The following is a 27,785-nucleotide window of genomic DNA, read 5'->3' as shown; positions in this document are numbered from 1 at the left end:
ATCTCCATCTCCCTGAGGTCTGGATGTTCCCCAACACTTAGACATGCAGCGGGCACCCCTCTCCCCTCCTCGGGACCCTCTAGCACTCCTCAGCGTGTTTGGAAGACCCCCCAGAGCCCTGGCCTTGCAGCCTGGCTCCTGGCAGCCCTCCACCCCTGCTGTCCCAGTCTGTCCCATGGCCGTCCTTGCCACCTGCTGCCACACGGGTCCGGACAAGGGAGCTGTTCTCTGCCTGCAGGGCCACCTGCGCCGTGGCTGCCCGTCTGTCCTCACTGTGTTCATGACTAGCTCCGCCGTCCTCTCCTCAGGAGGGCCAGCTCTGACCGCCTATCTGAAGGAGCACTCCTGACTAGTTGCCCCTCACCTGAGGTGGTCAGCGGAACACCTGCCCCCAAGGACACTCCTGTCTGCGACCATGGGACTGAGTGTACACTGTGTTACGTGACCTAAGGGACTTTGCAGGGGTCATTAAGGTGAGCATCTTGAGACGGGGAGATGACCCTGGACTGTCCAGATAGGCCCTAACCGCAATCGCAGGTTCCTTGACAGAGAGGCAGGAGGGTCAGAGAGGTGCCACCAGGAGCAGAGGCCAGAGTGATGTGGGGTCACTGAGGCCAGAGTGGCCTCTGAAGGCTGGAAAAGGCCAGGGGCAGCCTCCCTTCCAGGGCCTCCAGGAGAAGTAGCCCTGCCCACAGTGAGGACCGTTCTACGAAGCCAGCAGGTTCGTCTTTTGTCCCAGCAGCACTGGGAAGCGCTGCACCAGGACTTCCCACCGTCGAGTCCTACTTAACGTCCCTTGCACCAGAAGGCCAGCTCTCTGGACGCAGGACTTGGTGTGTGGAGCTCACTGCCAGCTCCGGGTACCTGGGACCGGCCTGGTACACAGCGCAGCCTCAGCCATCGCTTCCCCCAGCACGTGCCCTCCACAGAAAACTGTCCCCTCACCCCGCAGCACGTCTTGAGTGGGTGACTGATGCCGGGTCTCCCGCTTCTGGGGGACCTCACCATGTTCTGTAGCAGTGGACTCCTCCCCAGGCCCTGCCCCTGCCTCTCAGTGCAGGGCTGGTGACCGTCTCAGCTGACCACTGAACCTGCCGGCGCCTGGGAGTCAGCATGGACAGAGAAGGGAGCTGAGACTCTGCCACGCTGGTGAACGGGTCGAGGGTCTGCAGCTGGCCAGCTCTGGTGGACGCTCCTCAGGCGGCTCTGCTGAGTCGGCCTTTGGCTAAGCCATTGTCCGAGGCCCCCATCCTGCCTGGGAGAAGCAGGTGCCACGAGCCCCGCTTTACAGACAGGAAAACTGAGGCTCAGGAGGTTCATTTACTTCCTCGGGTCCGTGCTGACCTGGGGCAGGCGAGGTGTAACCAGCCCAGGGGACACGGCCACTGCTCTCCACCCCGTGCCTCCTGCCTCCCCCACTCCAGGTGGCCACCCGAGCCCAAAGGCCTAGAGGATCAGGCAGAAAACAGTGGCGTGGTTGGCGGTCACCTCACACACGTCACCCCACCCAGCAAGCCGGGCGGCCACCTGGGAAAGCCACTTGGTGGCACCAGCCCGGCCAGCGGATCTCAGGGCTCCCGCCTCCAGGACAGGAGGGACGTGCTGGCTTCCCCGGGCGGTGCCCAGGACGCTGCTGGGGTGGCTGGCCACCAGAGCCTCCCAGATCAGCTCCGGAGAGCAGGGACGCTCCTCGGGACGCGCAGGCCTGGAGGAGGTGGTGGGGAGGCCTCGGCCTGCGCCTGGGTTCAGCCAGGCCACGCTCACAGCAGTGGCAGCTGGCCCTAGTGGGCCTCCCTGTCCTCACCTGGTCCTTCCTGTGACGTCATCAGGCCAGTGTTTCATCAGTGGGGGGAGGTGAGGGGGAGCCACTCAGCATGGCCTGACAGGAGGGCGACTGCCTGCAGCCACTGGCTCAGGCCCCGCACACCTTGCTTGTGCCGACCTGTTGACCTTTCACAGCAGCCACACCAGGGGGTGTTTCCTGTCTAAAAATGAGTACATCATTAAGGGGAAGCGGAGGCCCAGAGAGATTAAGCAACCTCCCCAAGGTCACCCAGCTGGTGATTCGAATCCAGGCACCTGGCCCTGTACTCATGCCCCAAACAACTCCTGTTCTTTTGCCTTAAGTAAAATCACAAAGGAGCTGTAAATTCCACAGTAAAGTAGCATTTACAAAGCCCTTTCTATGTGCCAGGGCTTGAGAGTCAGGAAGAAATGCTTCTGGCAATGGCTCACCTGACTCATTGAATAGGAAGGTTGTCTTTTTCTTATCTAGTGCATGCAGAGGTCAGGAGCTGCAGGCCTGGCACAGAGGCTCACCACAAGGAGTGACTGCTCTGCCTCTGTGTTTGTTGCTTCTCAGTCACAAGATGGCTGCTGCAGCTCCAGAGGGCTCAGGATGGAACTGACACGGCAGTCACATTCAGGGCAGGAAAAGTGGGAAGGTTAAAGGGCCACTCAGGTGTATCTGTTCTCTCATCAGAAAAAAATGCTTCCTAGAATATCTCCAACAGTGCTCTGCTTAGCTGTCACCGATGAGGCCCAGCTACTAGGTTACTGTTGGCTGTGGAAGTGGCTGTAATGTGGGGAACACAGTGTCCAGGTTCACTACTCAGTGGTTCTCACAGTGTGGCCCCTCAGCACTGCCTTGGACCTGGGCTGGAAATGCAAATTCTCTGGCCCCTCCCCAGAAGCTAGGGACCTGGGGCCCACCCACCTGTCCTCACGAGGGGGTCCCACTGGGTTCCTGGGTTACGTCCCGTTGCTGGGGCTGGCCTCTCGGATGCCAGACAGAGCTGGGGGTCCAGAGGAAAGGCCGGTCAGCCTGGCCGAGCAGAGGGCCCGGCATTTGGTGAACAGTCAGGGCCCAGGTGCCCCTTCACAGTGCCCAGGGCGGCTCTCAGGGCAGCTGTGACGGTTCCCACGGGTGGGGTGAGGCCACTGGCAACCTCGGCTCTGCCCGTTTCCACTGGGGGCACACTTAGGGGCACACTTAGGGAGTCACACTTGGTGACCACACACGTCTGGAGGTGCAGAGGGCTCTGTTCCAGAACGCACCTCAGCGTCCCCGTCACCCCCTGACCTGCAGGGCTGCAGCAGCGTCAGGTGCCACAGTTAGTAGTGACCAGCTGCCCCTTCCCCAGACCAGGGGTTCCAGGGATGCAGGACCTCCGGGCTGACCTAGAAGGTTCTAGGCAGAACAAGGCAGAGGGTCACTAGAGAGTGACTGACCACTCTCTGGCCGTCCCCTCCCAGTCTAAGCCAACGCCCTACATGATGGTGAGATTTCTAGGCCTGGCCTCTGGCTCTCCCAACCGTCACCCACCAGGTGGCTTTCACTAGTTCCCTGTGTGCTCTAGGCCTGTGGTGCGCGTATCAGCATGCCAGGTACCAGGAGATGTCACTTTCAGCCACATGCGCGAAGTCATTTACACTAACGTAGCTAAACAAGCAAATGAGCGTCAATCCAGAACCTTTCCCCTGTTGGTCAGAGTCCCCCCAGGAACCCGCGTGGATGGGTGGGGACCCTTCCCACATGACCCATCCACTGCTGCGTATTAAATAATAGCGGCTTTGGCCTTTAACGGTTCTCTTGCTAACTCCCAACACCTGCCTGTTCCTAGACAAGACGGAAGAGGAGGTGGGTGGAGACCCCAGTGTCACATCTAGGAGGCTCAGGGCTGGGTTGGGGACAGAGCAGGAGGGCAGCAGCCAGGGCTCCCTTACACCTTGCATGGAAGCTGGAGGTGGCTGGCCCCGCCCACCTGCAGAGGCAAGTCTGGACCCCACGGCCGGCTCCTCGTGGTGGCCCTGACCGGCTTCTGCAGGATGGAGACAGACAGAGCCATGGCAGGGCCGGGGGTGTGTGGGAACCCCTGCAGACCCTCACCAGCTCAGTGCCAGCAGCTCACATCACTTGACGGAGCAGGAGGCCACATGTGTTTCCCCCCGCACACCCCAGGACACCAGAGTAGAGGGAGCCATGTTTCTCATCCCCATGGCCTGTCCTGAGCACTCTGTGAAGGCAGAAGCCCTTGTCCCTGTTTTACAGGAGGATGACTGAGGCACACAGGGTCGGGTGGCTCGTCCATGGACACAGCGAGCGTGGCCACGTGGGTCATGGCCTAAGCCGTCTGGCTGGACAGCTGGGAAAGCCCCGGGATACTCCCAGGAGGACATGGTTTGCAGGTGCAGGAGAAGCTTCCCAAGATGGCAAGCCCCGGGGCAGCACGTCGCGGCCACAGGGGTCCCCAGATGGGGCGGGGAGGGCTGGCCTTCCAGAGGGTCACGGTAGACACCACAGCTTGCAGGTCCTTAGCGAGGTGGCTGTGCACCTGTGGAGCCGGGGCTCACTGGAAGGAAGTGGGTCTGCTAGCCCGCTGCTGGTCACACCAGGAGCTGCAGGCCGGGCTCTGCGTCCTTCCTTTCCCCTGACCCTTGGTGAGTGAGTAGGAGGTGAGGGTGAGGAATTTCTTCTGGCAGATCATTCTGAAGGTAAACAAATCCAGGTCAAAGCAGCAAGGTCCTCTGGGTTAACCGTTAACCCGCCTCTGTGCTGGGCCCCAGGCTGGCGTTCGCTGGGCTCTGACTCGGGCTTGGCACAGACACCATTCACCATGATGACCTCCATGGCCCAGGCCTCGCAGACGGGGAACCGGTTGTGCTCCCCTCCTTCCCCACACCTTGCCTCCCTCCCGCGCTGACCAGTCCATCCCTTCATCTTTGTGAGCAGCGGGTCTCTCCTAGTTATTGGAAACTGGCTGCGATTCAGTCTCAGTCAGAAATATTCACCAGACTCTTACCATGCACCAGGCGGAGGTAGCTGAGTCAGTGCTTCCTGAGTTAACGAATGTGTGTTGAGTACTGTGCTCCCAGCACTGCGCTGGGTCCTGGGGACAGTGATAAAACAAGCACGGCCTTTGACCTCGGGGCTTGGGGTCCCGGGGAAGGTCGACTTCATCCGATACGTGGGCCATGGCTCCCTCCGTGGTGCTGCGAGAGGGTGTCCTGAGGGCCCGCGGGCTCCTGGGGGGACTGCAGCCTTCCTGGGAGGCAGAGGAGGGAGCGTGTGGCACAGGCACAGGGCGGTGGTTCCCGCGAGGAGGAGACCCTGCCTGGAGCCCAGGGGGTGGGGCGCGGTGGGAAGGCAGGGGGAGGGGCAGCTGGGCCCCCGCAGCCCTGACAGGAGTCTGCTCTTTCCACTGAGAGGAGGCCGGGGAGGGTGAGCAGAGCAGCAGCGCTCTGCCAGGCTCACGTGACCCAGCTGGCAGAGGCCGAAGGGACCTTGAGAGGCCACTGCCCTGGTGCAAGTGGCAAAGGTGGCTTAGACCAGAGGGGCTCTCTGGGTGCACAGATGTGGGCACTGGGAAGAGCCCACGTGGACCCAACCTGCACAGGACAGAATGAGGAGAGGACGCAGCAGCCGGGGATGCCCTGCGCCCTCCTGGGTCTGCTCCCCTGCTGGGTTGGAGGGCCTCGGCCTCTGAGGAGCTGGGGCGTAGGCACCAGGCCACACAGCCTAAAGGTCAGACACCAGGAGGAAAGGAAGGGAGGAGGACAGAGTGTGGACGGAGGAGGCATCTGATACCCAGCAGATAAGGTCAAATGTGGCAAAGCCAGGCGCAAAGGCAACCACTGGGTGTACTGCCAAGGAAGCCAAGTGGGCAGTGGTCAGTACCAGGAGGACAGCTCAGGGGTCTGGGGGTCACTGCTCACCTGTTGTGGCATGGGGACAGGTAGAGGCCAGTCGGAGCAGGGTGGGGAATGACGGTGTAGAAGCAGAATGTGGGGCCCATCCAGGGGGTGACGGCAGAGGGGAGGTGCGTGACAGAGCACTGCAGGAGGATGGTGTGGACAGCGTCCGTCTGCCTGTGGCCACAGTGCTGGGTTAGACAGAGAGGAAGGGGCCATGAAGTGGTGGCACCTGTTGCAGGGACACTGGCCTGGGGGTCTCGGGTGGGGAAAGGTCTTCCCAGAGAAGGGAGCAGCGTGTAGAAGAGTCTGAAAACCAGATAGCCAGCACTTTCTGTCCTCCCTGGGCCCCCAAGACACGGCCATCCTGCGTGCGAGCTCAACTGTGTATCAACAGTGTGTGGGGAGAAAACGGAAGGGGCCGGTAGCTCGGGAGCCCCTCGTAGGGTGGAGGGCCCTGTGGCAGGGGAGCGTGGTGGGAACAGAAGCCCCTCAGGAAGCCTTGGGCGGGCACAGGCCAAGGCCCTGGAGGGGGGACAGGTCTTGAAGCCTGACTGGTCCCTCTTTTCTTTCTCTTTTGCAGTCAGCTTTGACCACTTTCAGATCCTGCGGGCCATTGGTAAAGGGAGCTTTGGAAAGGTAAGAATCTGGCGCATTTCAACAACCCACCCACCCGACGCAGCTGTCCAGAGCCTGGGCTTGAGCGCACCTGGGTCCCACGGGTCGTCCTGGTGTTCGCCTGGCACTAGAGGTTTCAACTTGACAGATGTGAAACGTGGAAGGAAGTCTGAAAGGTCTCCTTTGGATCTGGTGCGATGTTACTTTGAAAGCCGAGTTGCCCCTGCGTCGGGGAATTAGGGAGGTGATTATTTCACGATTGATAACGTCAGGTCGCCCTCCAGACCTCAGGGGGGAAACGGGGAAGTTCCTCAGACTTATCACAAAGGCAGCTCTTTCCAGGGGCATCTGTTGTTTGGGAAGTTTGTGTTGGTGATCCTTGACTGTCTCGGGTGAGAGACTGTGACAGTCACAAGGGGGCAGGGGCTTTGACAAAGCAGAAGGCGCCCCTCAAGCAAGTCCTGGCCTGTCCTGCTGACTCAGCCATTCCCTTGGGGCACCATTGCTTCAAGCACCTACTGAAGGCCAGGTGTTCTCGTCCTTTTAAGCGGTGATTAGTATTTCCATTTTACATGCAAGAAGGGCCGCTTACCTAGGGTCTCACCAGCAGCGTCAAGGCTGGGATTTGAACCCAGGTCCATTTGAGGACCCAGGACTGCTATTTCAACAACCCCATGCCTTGGTCAGCCCACTCACAATGTGGAGAGTTCAGCCGAGACATTGGAGAGCTCAACCAGCCTCCCCATCCCTGCCTCCCTCATCTCCTCGTTCTGCCAACGCATCCCAGGACTGGTTGGTTAGTCGCGGAGTGCACACCTTGTGCCGGGTGCCATTCTAGACTCTGTCATGGATCAGTACTAACCCAAGCAGGCCCAAGCACCTTTCTGGAAATGGTGTGTTTAGGCGTCATGCACTTAGCAGAACGTTCTGGAGTTGAGCCAAGTTTTGAAACTCCAGACTCTCTCTGTCACATGGTCCAGTCTTAACCGCAGGCACAGTGTGGTACTAAGAGCGTCCTGCCCTGCCAGAATCCCATTTCTGAGTCCTCAATACACACATTACAAATGTTGGCCAAGCTGGGCTTGGTGGCACACGCCTGTGGTCCTGGTTACTCAGGAGGCCAAGGCAGGACGATCACAAGTTCAGGACCAGCCTTAGCCACTTAGAGAGGCCCTGAGTAAATAAATAAAAATGCTGGCTGTTTATGTTGCCCAGTGGGATGGGGCACTTGCTAACTTACAGACAGCCTCCAGGCTGCTGACCGGGGCCCTGAGCTGCGTTAGACCTTGCCATCCTTACAGAACACGGGGCATCTTGAGGGCAGGAGTCCTGTTCAGAGAGCAGCGTGGAAATGGGTCAGTTACAATGTGGTGTGTGACGGGTGGTTTTGTGTGGGAGACAGTGTTCAGTCCAGCGCTGATCTGTATGGCACTGTGAAGGTCCTCTTTTCAAAGGTGAGATTGGCATTTCAACAAGGAGACTTTTGAGCGAAGCAAACGGCCCTCCCCGAGGTGGGTGGACTTCATCCAACCAGTCGCGCTCCCAGGAGACCAAGCTCTGTGGGGTACAAGCACTCTGCCTCCTGGTGGCCTTGCGCTGGCATCGGCCCTCCTCTGCGTGTCCAGCCTGCCGGTTGCCCTGCCAAAGTCAGGTCACACTTGCTAGCCACCACGCTTACCTGCGTCAGTTCCTTGGAATGAACCTGTCTGTCTGTGTCTACCTGCAGACACACCTTAGGGCTGTCCTCTGAAGATCCCCGACTGAGGCCTGGTGAGAAGGCAAGAGAATGAGAGCACCCACAGGCTCTGGCCAGGTGGTGAGGGAGGGCCTGGGGGGCAGCCACCAGGAGAGGCCGTGGCTTGGGGAACGGTCTGAGCAGTCCTGGGAGCTCTCTGCACCCAGCTGGAGTCCCTGGGAATGGGTCTCAGACAGGATATGTGCCACTTGGGGAGCACTGGAGAACCCCAGTGAGCCTGCTTTGCTGTGGAGCCCACCCAGCCTCCCGGCCTCCACTTAAGGGTGACCAGCCCTGCAGGCCTGGGCCATGGGGTTAGGAGCTATGGAGGTTCCCACAAGAGGAGCCGCAGTGACCCTGTAGGCAGGCTTTGCACTGTTCAGACACATCCCTTAACCTCTGCTACCTCCCTGAGTCACCCACCCCCAGCCTGCTGTCCTCTGCCTGGCCCTCGCACTGGCCCCCAGCATGCCCTGCCTCCTCCCTGGCTGGAACCAGGACCTGGACTCGGGGTCTCCCCCATCCTTCTTGCCTGCACTTCCTAAGTCTAAGGATGTGGCAGGAAAGGCCAGGACTAGAACCTTCAGGTTTCCAGGGCCCAGTGCTGGCTGCCACCCTCCTGAAGGTGGCCTGGGTACACCCACAGCTTTCCTCCAAAGGTGCTCCTTGTGTCCCTGACCCCCATAGCCCATGCTGGCCTCTTCCTCCATTGGGGTCCTTCCAAAGAAGTAACTTGCCCTCTGGACACTCACTCCAGCCCCCACAGTTGGGGTGGGGGTGCCAGTTACAAGCTCTCGGTCCCTGTCACCACGCTTTCCCCACCCCTGTAGGGCTGCCTGCACTCGAGAGGGGTGTCAGAGGGACTGGCTGAGGGGTCTGTCCATGAGGAGTGGCCCCCCTTGCACAGCACCTCTGGGAAGCAGGCTCCCCTTGGAGAAGTCGCCGGCACTGTGCCGTCTGCACATCAAGGTCAAGTACGTCAATCCCAGGCAGAAGGGGCGCAGGTGTTGTGGGAGCCTGGGTGGAGCCCAGCTTGGACGGTTGCCGCGCCTAAGAAGTGGGCACCTCGGTCATTCCTTGAAGCTCCCCAGCGGATCGGGGGGCGGGGAAGTGGAGACTTTAACTGCCTGTGCTTTTTCTGAAGTCTGTGGCATGAGAGTTCTGGCTTGGAGAGGAAATTTTAGTACACAAATATGGCACTGGGACAGGAAGTGCTGTTGTGTACATTTAATTCCTAAAATATCTCACCACGCTTGACACCTGTCACTGTTGATAAGTGGTGAGGCAAGACAAGGTCCAGCAGGGCTCACGGTCTTTCATGACATTCATCCTTTTTGGAAATCAGAAAGCTCTGGGCTTAACAGTACACTTGCCACTGCTTTTTTTCTAAGACTGTATTTTAACTTGTTACTAGAAGTTTGTATGGAGTTAATTTTAAAAAAAGTCAAAATAAGTTCATTTATTTATTCTCTCATTTATTCAGTTACTCATCCACCCACCCACCTCCTCATTCATCCATTCATCCATCCACCTACCCACCCACCTTCCACCCATCCATCCAACCATCCACTCAGTCATCCATTCACTCACCTATCCACCCAACCATCCACCCATCCACCCCTCCATCCACTCGTCCACCCACCCACCAGTCCACCCATCCATCTACTCACCCATCCACCCATGAACCCACTCATTCACCTATTTTCAACATGATATGCTGCAGGACTTTCCCTAGTGGTAACTTCTTTTTTTTTTTTTTTTGCATAAAATTGCTAAGAAACTTTGTGTAGAAGGCTTTTTGTGGACATGATTTCTTTCTCTAAGGTAATCTAGGATTGGAATTTCTAGATCATAGAGTAAGTATGTCTTTAGTTTTATACCAAACTATCAAAATTTTTTCCAATATGTTTGAGCCACTTTTTTCTCCCACTAAAAGTTCCATTTGTTCCACATCTTGGCCAGCATCTTCAATCTGAGCTATTCTGATGCTGTCTTGTAGCAACTCACTGTGGTTTGGACCTGCATTTTCCCTGATGACTAATGATGATGAGCATCATTTCATGTGCTAAGTTAAGACCAGTTATATATCTTTTCTGAAGAATCTGTTCAAAACATTTTGCCACTTTTTTTAAATGGGTGGTTTGTCTTTTTATTATTGAATTGTGGAATAGATATTCAGGTGCTAGTCCTTTGTCAGATATGAAACTATTTTCAGAAGACTGGTTTGCTGTAACTTTCTTTGGTATGTTTTAATGCATGGAAGTTCTGAATTTTGGTGAGGTTTAATCTCTTGATACGTTTTCCTTTTAGGGTCATTGCTTTATGTAACCTGCATAAGAAAATTTGGCTAAGAAAGCATACTCAAGTCATGAAGTTTTTCAAGTTTATTTTCCAAAAGGTTTATGGCTTTAGCTTTAGGTTTAGTTTAGGCTTCTGACTACAAATCAACCTTATAAACATATGTCTCACATTTTCTGTTTTTTCCCCCTTATATGAATTTTGATAAATTGTTTTTTTTTCAAGGAATTAAAAAATTTTCTCTAGATTGGCAAATTTGGCACATAGAATAATTCATGACATTCTTAATTTTAAAATATCCAATATAATCCCTTTAATTTTGTGACATCTGTATTGGTAAGTTCTCATTTATTTCTGATATAACCAATTTATCTTCTTTCTCTGATTTTCTTGATCATTTAGCATTTCAAGGTGAAAACTTTTCAAGGTTTATCATTGACTTTAGATATTTCTCTTGTATAGCATAAAGATTTTAAGCTATAAATTTCTCTCTAAGTACTCCTTTAGCTACATTCTATAAAAACTGAAATATTGTATTTTGGTTATTTTTTTAGTTCATAGTATTTTCTAATTCAACTTGTGATTTCTTCTTTGACCCATGATTATTTAGGTATATGTTGTTCAATTTCTAAATCTTTGCTTTCTCCTAAACTTCTTATTGTTATTGATTCTAATTTGTTTTTTTTAAATTTTTTTTAAGTTGTAGAGGAGCACAATACCTTTATTTTATTATTTATTTTTACATGGTGCTGAGGATCAAAACCAGTGCCTCACACATACATGCTAGGCAAGTGCTCTACCAGTGAGCTACAACCCCAGCCCTGAACTTATTTTATTGTGTTCTAAGAACATGCTATATACTTTTATTTCATTTACATTAATCAAGACTCATTTTATGATCTTAGTGAACACACTTGATAAAATGTGCATTTCAAAGCAGTTCTGTGTGTGATTCAATAAATACCCATGAAGCCAAGGTGCTCAATTATGTTATTCAGATCTTCCATGTCCTTGATGGGACAAAGAATAAGAAATTAATTTTGTTGTCAAAACACTTATCAGAAAGAAAACTCTACCCAGATGATTTGGGGGCTCTAACTGTTTATCAGTTTTTGAGATAGTCATGTGCAATTTCCAGTTATGAGGGCAAAGTTGTTCTTCTTGCTTTAACTCTGTCAAAATTTGGTTCTTTACTTTGAGATATAAAACATTGTTAGATGCATACACATTGATGATTGTTATGTCCTCATGATGGATTGATTCTATTATCACTATGAAATAATAATAAGAAGAAGAAGAAGAAGAAGGAGAAGGAGATAATTTCTATGTGCTTATACTCTTTATTTTGAAGCATATTTGTTCTAAGGTTAATATTGCCATTCTAACCTACTTACACTTGCTGTTCACATGTCATTGTTTTGCCTTTATTTTCACTTTTTTCTTTATATTTAACATAAATATTTTGAAGACAACATGTAGTTAGGTCTTTCTTTTAAAAAGTTTCATCTGAAAAGCTCTGCCTTTTAATTAAATTGTTTAGTTAATTCACAGTTAGTGTTATGATTAGTATAGTTTACTTTAGATTTATCATAGTTTTATTTGTTTTCTTGCTACTCCTCTATTTTTTGTCCTTCTGCTTCTCCTTTCTTTTTTCTTTTCTTTTCTTTTTTTTTTTTTTGTGTGTGTGAGAGAGAGAGAGGGAGAGAGATTTGATTTAATTGAATATTTGGAGCCCCTTTCAATTTTTTTTTAAAGAGAGAGGAGAGGGAGAGAGAGAGAGAGAGAGAGAGAGAGAGAGAGAGAGAGAGAGAATTTTTTTAGTATTTATTTTTTAGTTTTCGGGGGACACAACATCCCTGTTTGTATGTGGTGCTGAGGATTGAACCCAGGCCGCATGCATGCCAGGCGAGCGCACTTGAGCCACATCCCTAGCCCCACCCCTTTCAATTTTTCTATTAATTGTATGACTGTTCTTCTCCTTATTATTTTTTTGAACTACTGCTCTAGAAATTATATAAGCATCCACAATTTATTTCACAGTCTGCTAAAGTCACACTTTACATAACATGTAATCTTAACTGTAGGGCTCATTACCACCCTGTCAGCTTCTATACTACAGTTGTCAAATGCATAACATCTTCTTAATTTTAAAATATCCAATAGAATGCTAGAGTGTTTGGACCTGAAATGCGTGTGTGTAACTAGAGCCAGATAATACAAATGCCCTTGTATATAAAAGTTAGAAAGAAAGCTGTCCTTGAGGTTCACGCATTGCTTTATGGAGACTCACTTCCCACCTGGTATCATCTCCATTCAGACTGAAGAATTTTCTGTAGTTTGTTGGGAGTGCAGTGCTCCTGTTAACTCATTTTCTTATTTCATCTTATCTAGAATGTATTTATTTTGCCTTCTTTCTTAAAGAATATTTGTGCTGGATAAACATTTTTGAGTCGACAGGTTTTTATTTTCTTTGGTTTACTTTAGAGATCTTGGACCATGTCGCCATCCTCCATGATTCTCATGAGAAGCCACTGAATTCTAGGTCAATATTATTGGGATATGCTCTGCTTCTTTTGTCTCTCGCCTTTAAAAAAATTTCCTTTTAAAGGTTTTTTGTTTTTTTTTTCTTTCCACTTTTGGAGTTTAACTATGACGTGACTAGATGGGATTTCTTGGTTTTTAAAGAGAGCTCCCCTTTGCTGGGACTTCCCGTGATTTCATGGATCTCGGCCATCTTGACCTTTACACAGGAAGCATTTTCATTTAGTGCTGCCTTGCTCCTTACGCTAATTACAGCATTGTCAGGGTCATTTTAAGCTACACTTCCATTGATTGTGGCCACATTTTCCTGGTTCTTTGTACATCAGATATTTTGGGGTTGCATCCTGGACATGGTGAATGTTAAGTTGTAGAAACTTTGAATTGCACTCCTTTTAAAACATATATTTTTAACAAACAGGTAATTGGTCAGACTGACACTGCCCGCTCTGGCCTCTTGTGTGGGCACACAAATCTCAGCCTACGTCTCTTTTCTCCTGGCTGATTCCTTTCCATCTATTTCCTGAATGTGATCTTAGGGGCCAGCAAGCACTGGGCTGAGTTTATGAACCAGATTTGAGGTCATTCTTCTCTGAATTTCTCAGAAGAATTTTAGCCCAGAAATCTTAGGAGGTTTCTCTGTAATCTCACGGACACTGGCTGCACTTAAACCCCAAGCAGCAAAACATTTTAAAATCCTACTGGACTTGGGATTTTGTGGACTTGAGGAAGCTGAAGCAGCCCCTCTAGTCTCCAGCAGAGTTGGTGTCCCCTGGAAGCACATCAGCACGCAAGGCAGGCATGGTTTGGGTCCTGAACACTTGTACCTCTTCATGACATTCTGCCAAATCTGTTTCGTGGCTGTGTGATTTTTAAATTGGCACAGCCTGCAGTCAGCTCGTGAAAAACTGGCCCACCTTTTCTGTCCCCATCTGTGATGCTGGTTGGCTACTGGCCTGGCTCTCGGAACCAAATCTAGACATAAAATATCTTAAACCTGTGGTCATAATTGATCTTTTGAAACATCCAAGCTTTCTAGAGGGTATGTTTTATGTCACCCTTAGGTTTAGCAATAGCTTGATGACACGCAAATTTATGTGTAACAAACACAAATACCCAGTATTTAGGATGAGCTTGGCTTCCTTTAAAGAAACAGAAAAAAGCTTTGTTCCCATCAAAATCCAAATACTTTCTGCTTTCCATGAGGGAGGCAGCTGAAGTCCACATGGCCACTATTAAACTAGAGTGCAGGTGGGCTGGCGTCAGATGAAGAAAACCATCCTCCTAAGAGTGAATGCACATTTGGGTTTTCTCTCTGCCTCTGGCTGCCCTGATATCCGGCATTTATTAAGAGTGTTCGAGAGAGACGTTCCATTGTGAATGATGACAGTGGCCCTGGTTATCAGCAGGAGCACATGTGAACTCGCAGAAATCTCATTTTACTCTGGAGATGTGAGAAGTCGCCTCCCATGTGGCACCCAAGGACCCAGCCTCAGGCAGGCTGCTGTGCTTAGCAAGAATGTCCTGGTGGCTGCTGTAACCCTTCTGTGACCGCATCCTGGGGTCGCTGTGAAACAGCTGGTCAATTTCTCTATGTCCATTTGGGAATCCGGCTGATTCTGATCGTAGGAGTGTGGGCACCTGGGAAGCAGATGCACCTCGAGAGATGGAGAGGACGGGGGTGGGGGGCCACGGTGCACCAGCTCCTGCCTGCTCTGGACTCCCACCCCCTCCTCACCACGAGAGCGGCTGTTCCTTTGAAGAACGCTTCCCTTGCTCTCTGTGGGTCTGTCAATCGCTGTACGAGCTCACAGATTGGGGGTTCAAGGCCGAGCTGGGCAGCCCTGTTGTTCTAGGCTCCTGGTGAGGAAGCCCCTGGCCGTGGTGGGGGACGCAGCTTGAGCCAGGACACAGGAGTTCCGTGTCCCCTCAGACACCTACAGGGTGTCCTCTCCCAGGGTCCCATAGACCTTCCAGGGCACCTCTCCCATGACCTCAGGACCTCCCACGAAGCCCCACCACCCCTTAAGTTCCCATACCACCACCTGGGGACCAAGCCTCTATACATGGATCCTTGAGGGTCACCATCCATATTCAGACCTTGGCACACACCCACCCACCCCCAAGCAGGATGTTTACGTATACACACCTACGGGTGCTCTAACGTGGGTCCACCAGCCGGCTGGGCAGTGTGTGCGTGTACGCTCAGACTCGTTGGTATACCTACAGCCTATCCTGTACGTGATCCACTCAACACACGAACAGTACAGAATAGAAATGGGTTCGTAGAAATGAAGAACCCAGTGACTAGCACACAGCAGGTGGGATCTGGTTGGACGGCTTTGCCTCTCCATCAGAGCCCAGAGGGATCTCTCACCTGCTGCTTGCGTCCTCCCTGCGGTCCAGCCCTCTCTCTCTCTGCCCTCTGTGGGCTCCGCCCGACCCCTTTGACGGCTGAGCCAGCAGAGAGAGCCAGGGTGAAGTGACCCACTGGGTACTCCCTCAGACACCAACAGGGCTGGGTCCCTGCCCAGGGACGGCAGGGGGCACCCGGGAGCACTCTGGGCAGCTTGCTGCAGAGGCATCTTGCTTGATTGGCAAGTGGACCGTCTGCTTACAGGGCTACAGATTTGAAGCAGAATAAACGCAGAGTTGGTTAAACTCCAAGGACTACCTGGAGGCCGTCTGCTCATTAAGAGTGACTTGGAGTTCTGTGAGAATAGCTCTTGGTGTCTCTCCAAGGAAGGTGCTGGACCAACTTGAGCAGGAGCTGCAGAGATGATGCTCCCAGACTCCACACGCCTTCTCACTGCCTTCGAGACCAGTCCCACCGCCAGCGTGTCATCCGTGGTCGCGATCCACACCGCCAGGCGTGCGCAGCTGCCTGCGGATTCACAGTGAGAAAAACACTGAGTAACAGCAGGCTGACGGACTTAGTGCCCAGACCGCCACTAGTCCGTGTAGCAGCTAAGCAAGGACAAGACTTCACATTTGCGTTTGTCAGTTTGAATGTCCAGGGAAAAAATTGGCTTATCAAGGTTTTTGTTCACTATTTAAAAATATTCTTTTAGGATCTTTTTTGTCTTTTAAGTTTCTGGGTCTCCAAGTTAATGGGGGCACAGCGAATGTCCAGCAGGGGTTTGGGTTGGACAATAATGCTTATGGGCAGCTGCTCTGACCTGGCATTATTCTAGGTTCCTGTGTTGATGTGGGGACAGGCTCACCAGGGTCCCTGATACCATGGAGCTAGCAGCTTGGGGACAGCCTCACCTCACTGAGAAGAGACCTTTAAGCTGAAACTGCACTGGTAAGAAGAGAACGCCAGGTGAAGACGGGGCAGAGTGGGACAGAGAAAAGGCCAGCAGACGCAAAGGCCCTGGGGCAGGAGCAGAGTTAGCCTTAGGCAGGAGGTTCAGTGCCCGGCACTGTGTCCACCACAAGCAGGGTTCAGAATAAGTAGTTGCTCTTCTCAAGAAATTGCAAGAGTTAACTAATTCATTTAACGAGCTTTGGCTCCAGAGTGTAGTCTGACTATGAGACTCAGGGCAAGTTGCCTAACTTCTTTGAGCCTTGGGTTGGCTGTTATCATGATGTGAGAGTCATTCCTGGAATCCTGAAAGATGGTGCTTTTATGTGAAGCCCTCGTTGTTCTGTAGACATCTTCATGAAGGATGGAGCCCATTCCTTTAAATGAGATGACTATTCATTTCGTGCTAAGAAGATGTGCTTGGCCTGAGGGCTGCTTCGGAGGACTTCGCTGGCTCCTGGGGTGACTGCACCGAGAGCTAGTGTCACAGGAAGTGCAGGCCCCGTGGCTGCAGCAGAGCTGGCTGGCCGTCTGGCAGACGGCTCATTTCTCTGTGACACCTGAGGGGGTCCAGCAGGGCTTCCCCAGGCCTTCACCTCCACAGGGCGCTCCAGCTCCCGGCCTCCCTCAGGGTGAAGGCAATGGCTGAGTGTGGTGTGATCAGGGTGGTACTGTGATCGCCTGTGTGTCACTGCCTCCATCCTCCGCGGCCTCCACAGATCCACCTTGGAACCCTCCAGCAGCTCCCCGTGCCCTCAGGACAGCACCCACAGCCGCAGGGTGCAGACAGGTGTCCCCGGCTCTGGGAGACCCAGGAGAGATGGGAGACTCCCCCGAGGCCGCACTCGTGGGTGCAGACAGCCACCTTCTCCCTGCGTCCTCAAGGGCCGTCCCTCTGTGTCTGTGTCCTGATCTCTCCCCCTCAGGACTCCAGTCGGAGTGGATGGGCCACCCTAGTGACCTCATTTTGCTGTGCTGACCTCTTCAGAGGTCCTCTGTCCATGTGGTCACATGTGGAGGCTTTGGGGGTTAGGAATTCAGCCATGGATTTGGGGGAATATAGTTTAACCCATAGCACTAGCTTTTGCATGCTTTTATTAGCGCTGTGTAGTCGGACACAATAGTGGGGTTCAGGCTGACACCCTCATAAATCATGGAGTATGATTTGCTCCATTTCAGTCCATTCAGTCCTGTTCCTCTTTCTTTACTGGCCTTCATTTTATTTATTTATTCATTTTTTAAATTAGTGATTTGTAGACAAACATACAGGGGGACTTCCCCATGGTGTCTTCATGTAGGAATGTTGCATAATTTGATGCATTTCCTTCTGCAGTTCCTCCCTCTCCCCTCCCCTCTCCCGTCCCTCCCCCTCCCCAGTCCCTCCCCCTCCCCAGTCCCTCCCATCTCCCCTCCCTCCCCTCCTCCCTCTCCCCTCCCCCCTCTCCCCTCCCACCCCTCTCCCCTCCCTCTCCCCTCCCTCCCTCTCCCCTCCTTCCTCTCTCCCGTCCCTCCCTCCCCAGTCCCTCCCATCTCCGCTCCCTTCCCTCTCCCCTCCCTCCCCTCCTCCCTCTCCCCTCCCCCTCCCCTCCCTCCCCTCTCCCCTCCCACCCCTCTCTCCTCCCTCTCCTCTCCCCTCCCACCCCTCTCCCCTCCCTCCCCTCTCCCCTCCCTCCCTCTCCCCTCCCACCTCTCTCCCCTCCCTCTCCTCTCCCCTCCCTCTCCTCTCCCCTCCCTTCCTCTCCCCTCCCTCCCTCTCCCTCCACCTCCCTCCTCTGCTCCATGAATCTCCCTTCTGTTTTCCTAGGATCCACCCCCTGCTCTTCTTCCTTTTCTCTCTCTTGCTTCTCATCTGAGAAAACTTTCTGGGCCTGGCTTATCTCACTTAGCACGATGCCCTCCAGTTCCATCCATGCACCAGCAAATGCCATGACTTCTTTCTTATCTGTGTCCGAGGGACATCCCCCTGGTCTGTGTCCCTGTCTTCTGTATTCACCCATCTCTAATGGCAGCTGGTTCTGTGGCTTGGCTGTTGTAACTGCTGCTATAAACACCAACGTGGCCGCGTCACTAGACTACGCTGACTTTAGTTCTTTTGGATAAATGGTGGGATAGCGGGTTCTACGGCACTAACATGTGAAGCATGTCAGTCAGGGCAATCTGCCACCTGTCCCTCGCTTGTCTTTGTCACCTCGTCTCTGAGATGTTGTCCTGCAACAAGGGCCAGGAGGGCTGTTTCTCACTGCCACCAGGAGGCCTGCTGAGTCTGGCACAGTGGGTCACACTGTGGGCCATGCTCCACAGGGCGACCTTTCCTGGGGTGCCTTCTCCTTTGCACAGTGACGGGAGACAGATGTTTTCAGTCAGATACCAATTCATGTGAGCTCCTTGTGCTCTCCCTTCAGGGGACTGTGGGGAACCCCGGGTGCCAGCCCCGGAGGCTCTGGAGGGTCCCCAGACCCCTGGGAAGTGTGATTCAGGCCCCAAGCTCCCATCCTGGCTGGCTGGTTCCAGATGTAGCAGCCAGAGTCTCAGAGAAGCAGAAGAGGATGTGTGTGATAGAGGGACATGTTTACAGACTTGGCGGGCGCATTTACAGGGCTGGCCAGCCTGGAGTCTGCAGGGTGGACTTTCACTTCTTGGCAGTGACATCTCAGTGGGTCCAGCAGGGCTTCCCCAGGTCCTTCACATCCACAGGGCAATCCCAATCTGCCGGCCTCCCAGCCTCCCTCACATCGAAGGCAAAGGCACTAAGGTGCAGAGACCTGGTGGAGAACTGGCCGCGGCTCAGGTCTAAGGGCTGCCTACTCCTGCGGGTTCCATCCTCCTTGGGAGAGCAGCTTTCCTTCTCTTCAGGCTTTCAGTGGATTAGATGAGGCCCACAGGGCAGGGGGCCACCTGCTTTCCTCCAAGTGCACCAATTTAAGTGTCACCACATCCCGACTCCCTCACAGACACATATCTGGCACGTGATCCAGTCGACTGCCGTAAAATCAAGAATCACACCAGACCACCCTTGGGTGGCCAGGTGGCCCTGGGTCTGCACCGTGCTCTGTGCTTCCGCCTTCCGCACGCCTGCAGAGGAGGGTCCTGAGTGCAGCGCAGGAAGGGGCTTGCGGGGGTCCCCCGACCCCTCCTGACTGGCGCAGGTCAGCACTGCTCCGAGCCCCACTGTGCAGACGTGGAAGCTGAGGATACTACTGGCAGGAGCTGGCATGTGCCCTGGCGGGGCCCAGGTCTCTGTCCCTCTGTGGGTCACAGCTCCTCCCCGCCTCCCCACACGTCCCCGCTCCCAAGGCCGGCCCATGACAACCGACCAGAGCAGCCCCCCAAGATCCCTGCACACCACGTGCCCCCAGCACTGACCTGCCCAGTGCTCAGATGACCTCAGGACCCAGGCCAGCGCTGGGTGATCGTCTGTCCCCTGGAGCCAGCTGGGGTTAGAGTCCTGAGCAGAAGCCAGTCAAAGAGTTTCTGGAAGATTCCCTCAAGGCAGTCCTCCAGGCTGGCTGGGAGTCCACCTCCCCGGGGCGTGCTGAGGAGTGATTCCAGGACTCGGGCAGCAGTGGAGTTGCCCGTCAGCCCGCTGAATCCCAAGTCGGGGTGCCCGGCCCGGGTGCTGGCCCCTGTGGGCTCTTGACCTCCACCCCCCACTCTCCACCCACCGGGGCCCATGCCCAAATTTCTGATGCTCAGTGTGTTTGACACATGCTTTTCTTGGGCAAGCAGAGTCCACATTAGCTAACGTTTATTTATTTGTCCCCACACTGTAATTAGGAATGATAGCATCAGGCCTAATTGGATTAGGCTAATGGGGATGTTAATTGGTGCTTGCCTTTTGGCAACAAGATGGCTCTGGCCAAACTCCTTGTTCTCGCCTCATTAACTGCCATTGCCTTTGGAGGGGCAGCCCTGCGGCCACTTGGGACCTGGTCTTCGGCTTGACATCGAGGTTCCCAGGACCTGGGCAGAGCCGGCTGCCCTCTCCGTCACCTGGCCGAAGCTCCAAGGCCAAGAGCAGCTCCTGCTTCAGCAGATGCCCTGGGTGGACAGTCACCAGGGACCGGGGCTGGGAGCACGTGAGGCCAGGGCTGCAGGTGGGGTCCCGACATCAACCTGCCACCCCTCCACTGTGCCCCTGGCTGCTCCCTGCATGGGCCACACGCTTGGCCCCACCCATGCACTGTGTCCCCCAGAGGCCTGGGAGGTCGTTCTGCAGACCCCCTCCGCGGTGGGGAGAGTGAGGCTTGCGGAGAGCGCGGTGTGCCGACTGTCACGTAGCCCAGCTCTGTACCTCACAGTCCTGGAGGCCAGAGTCCACCGTGGAGGTGTGGCCACGGGAGCCTGTGCCCTGCCTCTACCCTGCCTTCCCGTGGCCCCCCAGGTGTTGACCTGCCCTGGGGACACATGGCTGCAGCCCTGGGTGCCTCCCTGCGTCTCTGCTCTTCTAGGAGTCACCTGGTGTGGCCCAGCCTAACCCAGGGCGACCTCCTCGTTAGACCTTCATTACGTCAGAGAAGACCCCGTCGAGGGCCAGGGCTCCCCGAGTCTGTGCTGGCGGTCCCAGGGCAGACCGGTGACAGAATGACAAAGTTCAGTTCCCAGTCTGGAGTGTGGACGGCACTGGAGCAGGCCAGCACTGGTTGGGTTCCGCCAGGCCCTTCCAGGTCCAGACTGCTGGCTTCCTGCTGTGTTCTCACGTGAACAAGAGCGTCCACAGAAGCTCAGATGAGCCGACTGACACTCAGAGAGGGTGGGTGACTTGCCTGGTGTCACACAGTAGAGATGGAATCCACACCCTGGTCCGAGGGCCTGGAACCCCACCCTTCTCCATGCCTCTGTCTTCTGGACACCACTTGTCCCCCAGGCACTAGGCTTTGGGCTCATTTCCCAGCCTGGCCCGCCCAGGAGGAAGTAAGACAGGATTTGTGAACAGCCCCACTGAGGGTCGGCCAGAGGAGCAGGAGACGGCCAGCTCCCTAAGGCCAGGCTTCCCAAGATGCCCCCCAGGGGCAGATCCAAGGCCTCAGTATACCCAGGAGGGGTCCAGGCCTACGACTGACAGGCCCCAGCCACCCCCCGTGCCCAGAGGCCAAGACCCTTGGTGGACTCCTCTTCCTGGGCCTGCAGATCCACACTTCTGCCTTCCCTCCCAACCCCCCGCCAGCAGCCTTGATTTCCCCTGGTGTGGGATGTCCACCTTCCACGCCCCGTTCTAACCGTGGGCTCTTGGACCAAAGATGGCTCTCCCACCTATTTTTGAAGAGTCTCCTCCAATTCTTAAGCAACTCTGAGCTGAGGTGAGGGCCCGCCGCCCTCCCTGAGGGCCTTGGTGACCACTGAGTGTCTCCAGTGTCCCCTGCAGCCTCCCTCCACAGCTTGATGAGCCTCTGAGCATCAGCTGAGCTCCTCTTCTGAGATGGCCAGGGAGAACAGGGGTGCAGGGGTGAGAGGTCCAGTTTGGCAGTTCCGCCACCGCTGCCTTCAGAGGCGGGCTGGATCAGACCTCTGCTCCATTCCCAGGAACCTTCTTCTCCCTGCATTTTGTATTTTCAAGTTCTCTAGAAATGGGAGCCCCAGGACGTGCAGCCTCATGCCACTTGTTTGACTGCCTGGAGGTCCCGTGACGTCTACTGGTGAACGCGTCGAGCTGCAGTTGACGTCCCTCGTCCCCCTTGTACTGCCAGCCCCCACCCCCTTGGCCTCCTCCAGTTTTGCCCAGTGGGCAGCGTGGGTTTTGCTCCCTCAGCTCCCCGCATGCTGAGGCTGAGGCTCAGGGGACCAGAGCTGGAGCTGCACTCAGGGCCTCTCCCAGCCGTCCTCCTCTTCCACGAGTAAACTACGCACCTCTGGGCTGGAAGGGGCCCACCTCCAACAGAAGAGCACCCCAGTGCCCGGAGGAAGCCTGGGTTCCTAGCCAGGAGCCCACTGCCTTATTGCCAGTGTCTCTCCACCTGCCTTGTTCTCTAGGGGGTGGTGGACGGAGGGCCGCTGGGGAGCCGGACAGCTGGGCTTGAATCTGGAACCTGGAGAAAGGTCTGGAAGCCTTTGTGCCTCCTTTCCTTTGTCCATAGAGACAGCAGTGGAACTGCCCTGGGCGGAATAGTGTCCCACAGTCATGTCCTCCTGGAACCTCGGACTAGGGATCCTGCATATCTATGATCCTGCGTATCGATGCTTCTGAGATGGAACAGATCCTATGTATATTATTTATTCTTACACGTACAGACTTTTGGCACAGTTTACAATTTATATACTTTTCTCTCTAAGTACGTTATTTTACTGTCACATCCTTCTTGTGATGACCTGATTGTTCAATGCCTGCATGATGGGATGGATCGAGGTGTAGGCACCATGAGGTAGCCGAGCAGTAGGCTGCCATGTCAGGCTCACCTGGACACAAGCACTGCAGTAGTGCACCCATCAATTGGATCACCAAGAGGGACACTAAGTGACTGTGGGAAAGAGCACATTCAGCATGGATACACTGGTCAAAGCGATGATACGTCCTGGGAGATGGAGAAGAGGTTTGTCTATCTGAGAAAAGGCATGGCATGTTATGACAGAATGTCAAGGAGAGACTTCTCAGTGGAGTCCGACTTGTTGGAAAGCCACCATGGCACTGAGGTGAAATGTCATCACACTACTTAGAATGCAACTTAGGTTTAATGAGTGATTTATCTCTGGAACTTTCCATTTAATATTTTCAGGCTACAGTTGACTGAAGGTGGCTGAGGTCAAGGAAAGAGAAGAGTAAGGTATAGATATAATTGCTTATGTCCTTACAAGATGTTTGGGAACAGAGGCAGACGCACCTGGGAGGAGGCCCAGCAAAGAGGGAGGCAGGGCTTGAAGCACTCCAGCTGCAAACCAGAGAGAGCCAGGGAGAGTGGCGAGTGCTAGGTGAGGCCAGGGAATCCTCCCATGAGTGCGGGGCCGCCCACACCTTGAACCTGGGCTTCTGGTCTCCTAAGGGAAAGACAACGTGTTCCTGCCATTCAGGCTGCCTGGCCTGTGGGTGTGTTAGAGCCGCTGAGGAAGGAAGCTGCTTGCCCCGGCTTCTGGGGACATCTGGCCCCGCCATCTTGGTCACTCTCGTCCACGTACACCAGCCCTGCGCATGCTGCAAACCATACAGCTCACGGTGTCTCCCTGGGTTCCTGCCCTCCTTGACACCATCCCTTTGTCTAGAGGACTCTCCTGGCCCCCACCCTCTTCCTTTCTTCCACATTCACCCTCTGCACTGATTCCTGGGAAGCCACCTCTGCCCTGGATTTAGGGAGTCACTCAAAGTCAGAGGCCATGGGTCTGAGCCCGGCGCAGTGTGCAGTGGCTTGTTGGGCCTGGTGGGTCGCCGCCTGCTCGCGGGCTGTGCCTCCTTCTGTGGACGGGGGAGGGAGGGAGGCTTTATCCCTGTGGTTCTCGGGGGGCTTACAGGGGATACAGAGGTGACAGCACCCGGCCTGCAGTGATGATGCACCACGTGGGTGATCCCAGGGAGCAGGGAGGGCGGGGGGGGGGGCGGGGGCTGTGAGGGGAGTCTGTCCCAGACACGGGACAGTGCCAACAGCAGCTCAGACTTGTCCCACCCACCCGGCAGGGGAGCTGGGGTGTTGATCCTCCCATCCCATCAGCCACGGACTGAATACCCCAATTCCCTGGCTTTGCTGGTCTGTCTTATGGGCTGCAAATGGGAGCTCTGCCCGCAAAAGACAGTCCATGGGCGAAGAAGTGCAGGGCTGGGGTGTGGAAGTCGGGCAGGGGGGCGCCATGTGGGGAGGGCAACAGGAGTCAGCGGGGCACAGATAGGGCTGCGGTCACTGGCCCTCCCTCTGGCCTCCTCCAGGGCTGTGAGCTGCTCCCTCTGTCTCTTGACCCCAAGGCCACCTCCCCAGCACCTAGACAGGGGCAGGAACCTAGGGTTCCAACTGCCCTTGGGCACTGGGTGCAGTTTAGCTGGAGCTGCTCTGCCAGCGGACTTGATCCCAGGGTGGAAACACAGTGGCTCCTGGTTTTCCTAAACGTGGGCCTGAACGCTCTCCTTTGCCCGTTGCCCAGGTGTGCATCGTGCAGAAGCGAGACACGAAGAAGATGTACGCCATGAAGTACATGAACAAGCAGAAGTGCATCGAGAGGGACGAGGTGCGCAACGTCTTCCGCGAGCTGCAGGTCATGCAGGGGCTGGAGCACCCGTTCCTGGTCAACCTGTGGTGAGTGGCGCCCGCCGCGTCCCGGGCACCTCCTCCCCAGCTACAGAGAGAGGAAAGAGATGTCTGGCGCAGGCGTTCTCAAGTGTCTGTGGTCACCCTTTCTGATGAAATCTGGGAACTCGCTGGGTCAGTCATGTTCTTTCCTGATGCATGAGAGCTGAACGCAGATGGAGAAGAAAACGTGTGGCAGGTCATAAGGGAACGTCAAGGAGAGACTTCTCAGTGGAGTCCGACTTGTTAGAAAGCCACCTTAGCACTGAGGGCAGGAAGGACCACTAAGGCCAGCTATGGTTCACCTTCCAGAACTCTCTATCTTGTCCCTGGTCATTATCTCCACTTTAAATTTGCATCCTAGAAACCCCTCCCTGCAGGTGGGTCCCTGCCTCTGGGCCTTTGCATGTGGCCTCTCCTCCTGAGGCAGTCACGTCCTGGTCTGCTCCTGGGCCCAGCCAACTCCTGGGTGGCAGTTAGGAAGCCCCAGGCCCTCTGTGACCCAGAGGCTGGGTGCAGCCGAGGTTTCTGCCTTGCTCAGTGTTGACCCAGCGGTCTTTGCTGGCACGCGCCCGCCTTATTGGATGGCTGGTCTGTTCTAAGATATGCGCGCCCTGGAAGCAGCTGTTTCCGGGTGCTCAGGCTCCAGGAGTCCCTGTGGGGGGCCTTGGCAAAGGCTTCCTGAGCGGGATTTGGTGGAGGAGCCAAGATGGCTACTCCAGGAGGCCAGGGCTCTTCACTGCACTGACCTGGTAGGCAACAAGGAGACTCTGATGGGGACGTCCACGATGCTGATGGCTGTCTGTTCCTAGAAGCGCTTTGAGCCCTGGGTAGTAGGAGAAGAAGAAGGACCCCAGGTTGCTGTGTCTGAGGACCCGGAGGCAGGCATGGCACATGCCCAGACTCGGGCATCTCCATGGGGAAAGCCCAGCCTAGCTGTGGCCCAGAGGAGTCCACATGATAACTGAAGGGTCATCCTGGCTCTAGGCAGTGAGCCGACACTCGTCACGCAGGGAAATGACTTTGATGGCTGGACAAGAGAATTTTTTAAAAACACATTTCTTATCAGAAAAGCAGTATACATTTGTTGCAAAATACAGAAGATTAAACACATAAGAAGGTATAAGAAAAGTATGAGAAAGTAACAGCTGCCCAGAATCCCACCACGTGGCCTTCTTCAGCGACTGCCAGTTGTTTCCAGATCATTCTCAGAGAAGTGTTCATCCCTGGCCCTGGTCGTTGCTATAACCCCCAACCTGCCTTTCAGCGGATTGCATTTGGGGCTTGATCTTCTTTTCTTATTCCTTTTCTCGTAGTTTTCATATCAATGGTGGGCGTCTGTGTGAGCTGTAGGTGTGAGAAACATGAATAGTAATTTTGTATTTAACTAACTCTTTCAAACTGATGATCTGGCAGAAGCACTAGCTTATCACTGACACTTTACAGTATGTGTTTTCAAAGACTGTGTAATATTCCACTGTAGAGAAGAATGATGAGCCGTTTGACCTTTATCCTCTCCCATGGATAACTAGGCAGCTTCTGGTGGTTTTGCCAGTGTAGGCTCTGCTTAGATGACTGTCTGGAGCCCAGCCTTTAGGAGAGACTGCTCAGGGTCCCAGGGACTGGGATGCACGCTTGAGCTTGTAGGACACGTGCTAAAGGAGAGCTCATGGCCACTACACACCGACACAGGGCTTTCCAACAAGACAGTGCTGGAAAGATAAGAAATTTCTCTGTAAATGTTGGTCTCTGGTGGCACTGAGCTCCCACCATTAGAAGGAAGGACTAAATCCATGGTTGACTTGGGAGTCACCTCCAAACTCTGGGCCTCAGCATCTTCCCTTGCTAATGGACACACTGAGACCCTTGTTCACTGCAAGGACTGTTTTGAGAATTACCGAAAGAAAAGCTGTGAGAGTGTATGTTTTGTAAATGAAAATGTTGTCCACTGAAAGAGGCCATAAATGTGTGTGTGTGTATGTATGTGTATGTGTGTATGTGTGTATATGTGTGTGTATGTGTGTATGTGTGTGTATGTGTGTCTGTATGTGTGTGTATGTGTGTGTGTATGTGTGTGTATGTGTATGTGTATGTATGTGTGTGTGTATTGTGTATGTGTATGTGTGTATGTATGTGTGTATGTGTGTGTGTATGCGTGTCTGTATGTGTATGTGTGTATGTGTGTATGTGTGTGTCTGTATGTGTATGTGTGTATGTATGTGTGTATGTATGTACATGTGTATGAGTGTGTGTATGTATGTGTGTGTATGTGTGTATGTGTGTGTATGTGTGTATGTACGTGTGTACGTGTGAATGTGTGTGTATGTGTGTACGTGTGAATGTGTGTGTATGTGTGTATGTGTGTATGTGTGTATGTATGTGTGTATGTATGTACATGTGTATGAGTGTGTGTATGTATGTGTGTGTATGTGTGTATGTGTGTGTATGTGTGTATGTACGTGTGTACGTGTGAATGTGTGTGTATGTGTGTACGTGTGAATGTGTGTGTATGTGTGTATGTGTGTATGTGTGTGTATGTGTGTATGTATGTGTGTGTATGTGTGTATGTGTGTGTGTATGTGTGTATTTATGTATGTGTGTGTATGTGTGTATATGTGTGTGTATGTGTGTGTATGTGTGTATGTATGTGTGTGTATGTGTGTATGTGTGTGTATGTATGTGTGTGTGTATGTGTGTATGTGTGTGTTTATGTGTGTGTATGTGTGTATGTGTATGTGTGTATGTGTATGTGTGTATGTGTGTATATGTGTGTGTGTATGTGTGTATGTGTGTCTATGTTTGTGCGTATGTGTGTCTATGTGTGTATGTATGTGTGTGTGTATGTGTGTATGTGTGTGTTTATGTGTGTGTATGTGTGTATGTGTATGTGTGTATGTGTGTATATGTGTGTGTGTATGTGTGTATGTGTGTCTATGTTTGTGCGTATGTGTGTCTATGTGTGTATGTATGTGTGTGTGTATGTGTGTATGTGTGTGTTTATGTGTGTGTATGTGTGTATGTGTATGTGTGTATGTGTGTATGTGTATGTGTGTATGTGTGTATATGTGTGTGTGTATGTGTATGTGTGTCTATGTTTGTGCGTATGTGTGTCTATGTGTGTGTGTGTATGTGTGTATGTATGTGTGTGTATTGTGTATGTGTGTGTATTGTGTATGTGTATGTGTGTATGTATGTGTGTGTATTGTGTATGTGTATGTGTGTGTATGTGTGTGTGTATGTATGTGTGTGTATTGTGTATGTGTATGTGTGTGTATGTGTGTGTATGTATGTGTGTGTATTGTGTGTGTGTATGTGTGTGTATGTGTGTCTGTATGTGTATGTGTATGTGTGTATGTATGTGTGTGTATTGTGTATGTGTATGTGTGTGTGTATGTATGTG

The 27,785-nt window shown here is 53.3% G+C and overlaps 1 protein-coding gene across 2 annotated transcripts in view; it reads left to right on the top strand.

Annotated features, from left to right (window-relative positions):
* Stk32b (serine/threonine kinase 32B) overlaps positions 1-27,785 on the top strand; it is a 284,998-nt gene that overhangs the window by 78,512 nt on the left and 178,701 nt on the right. For both annotated transcript variants that reach the window (XM_077110167.1, XM_077110166.1), the window contains exons 2-3: positions 6,275-6,330; positions 24,243-24,394. In XM_077110167.1, the coding sequence (XP_076966282.1) occupies positions 6,275-6,330; positions 24,243-24,394 (208 nt within the window). The remainder of the gene's footprint in view (positions 1-6,274; positions 6,331-24,242; positions 24,395-27,785) is intronic.

This window comes from Callospermophilus lateralis, chromosome 8, assembly GCF_048772815.1.
Source record: "Callospermophilus lateralis isolate mCalLat2 chromosome 8, mCalLat2.hap1, whole genome shotgun sequence".
Taxonomy (NCBI): domain Eukaryota; kingdom Metazoa; phylum Chordata; class Mammalia; order Rodentia; family Sciuridae; genus Callospermophilus; species Callospermophilus lateralis.
The sequence above is the reverse complement of the archived record's forward strand: the minus strand, read 5'-3'. Positions and strand labels throughout refer to the sequence as shown.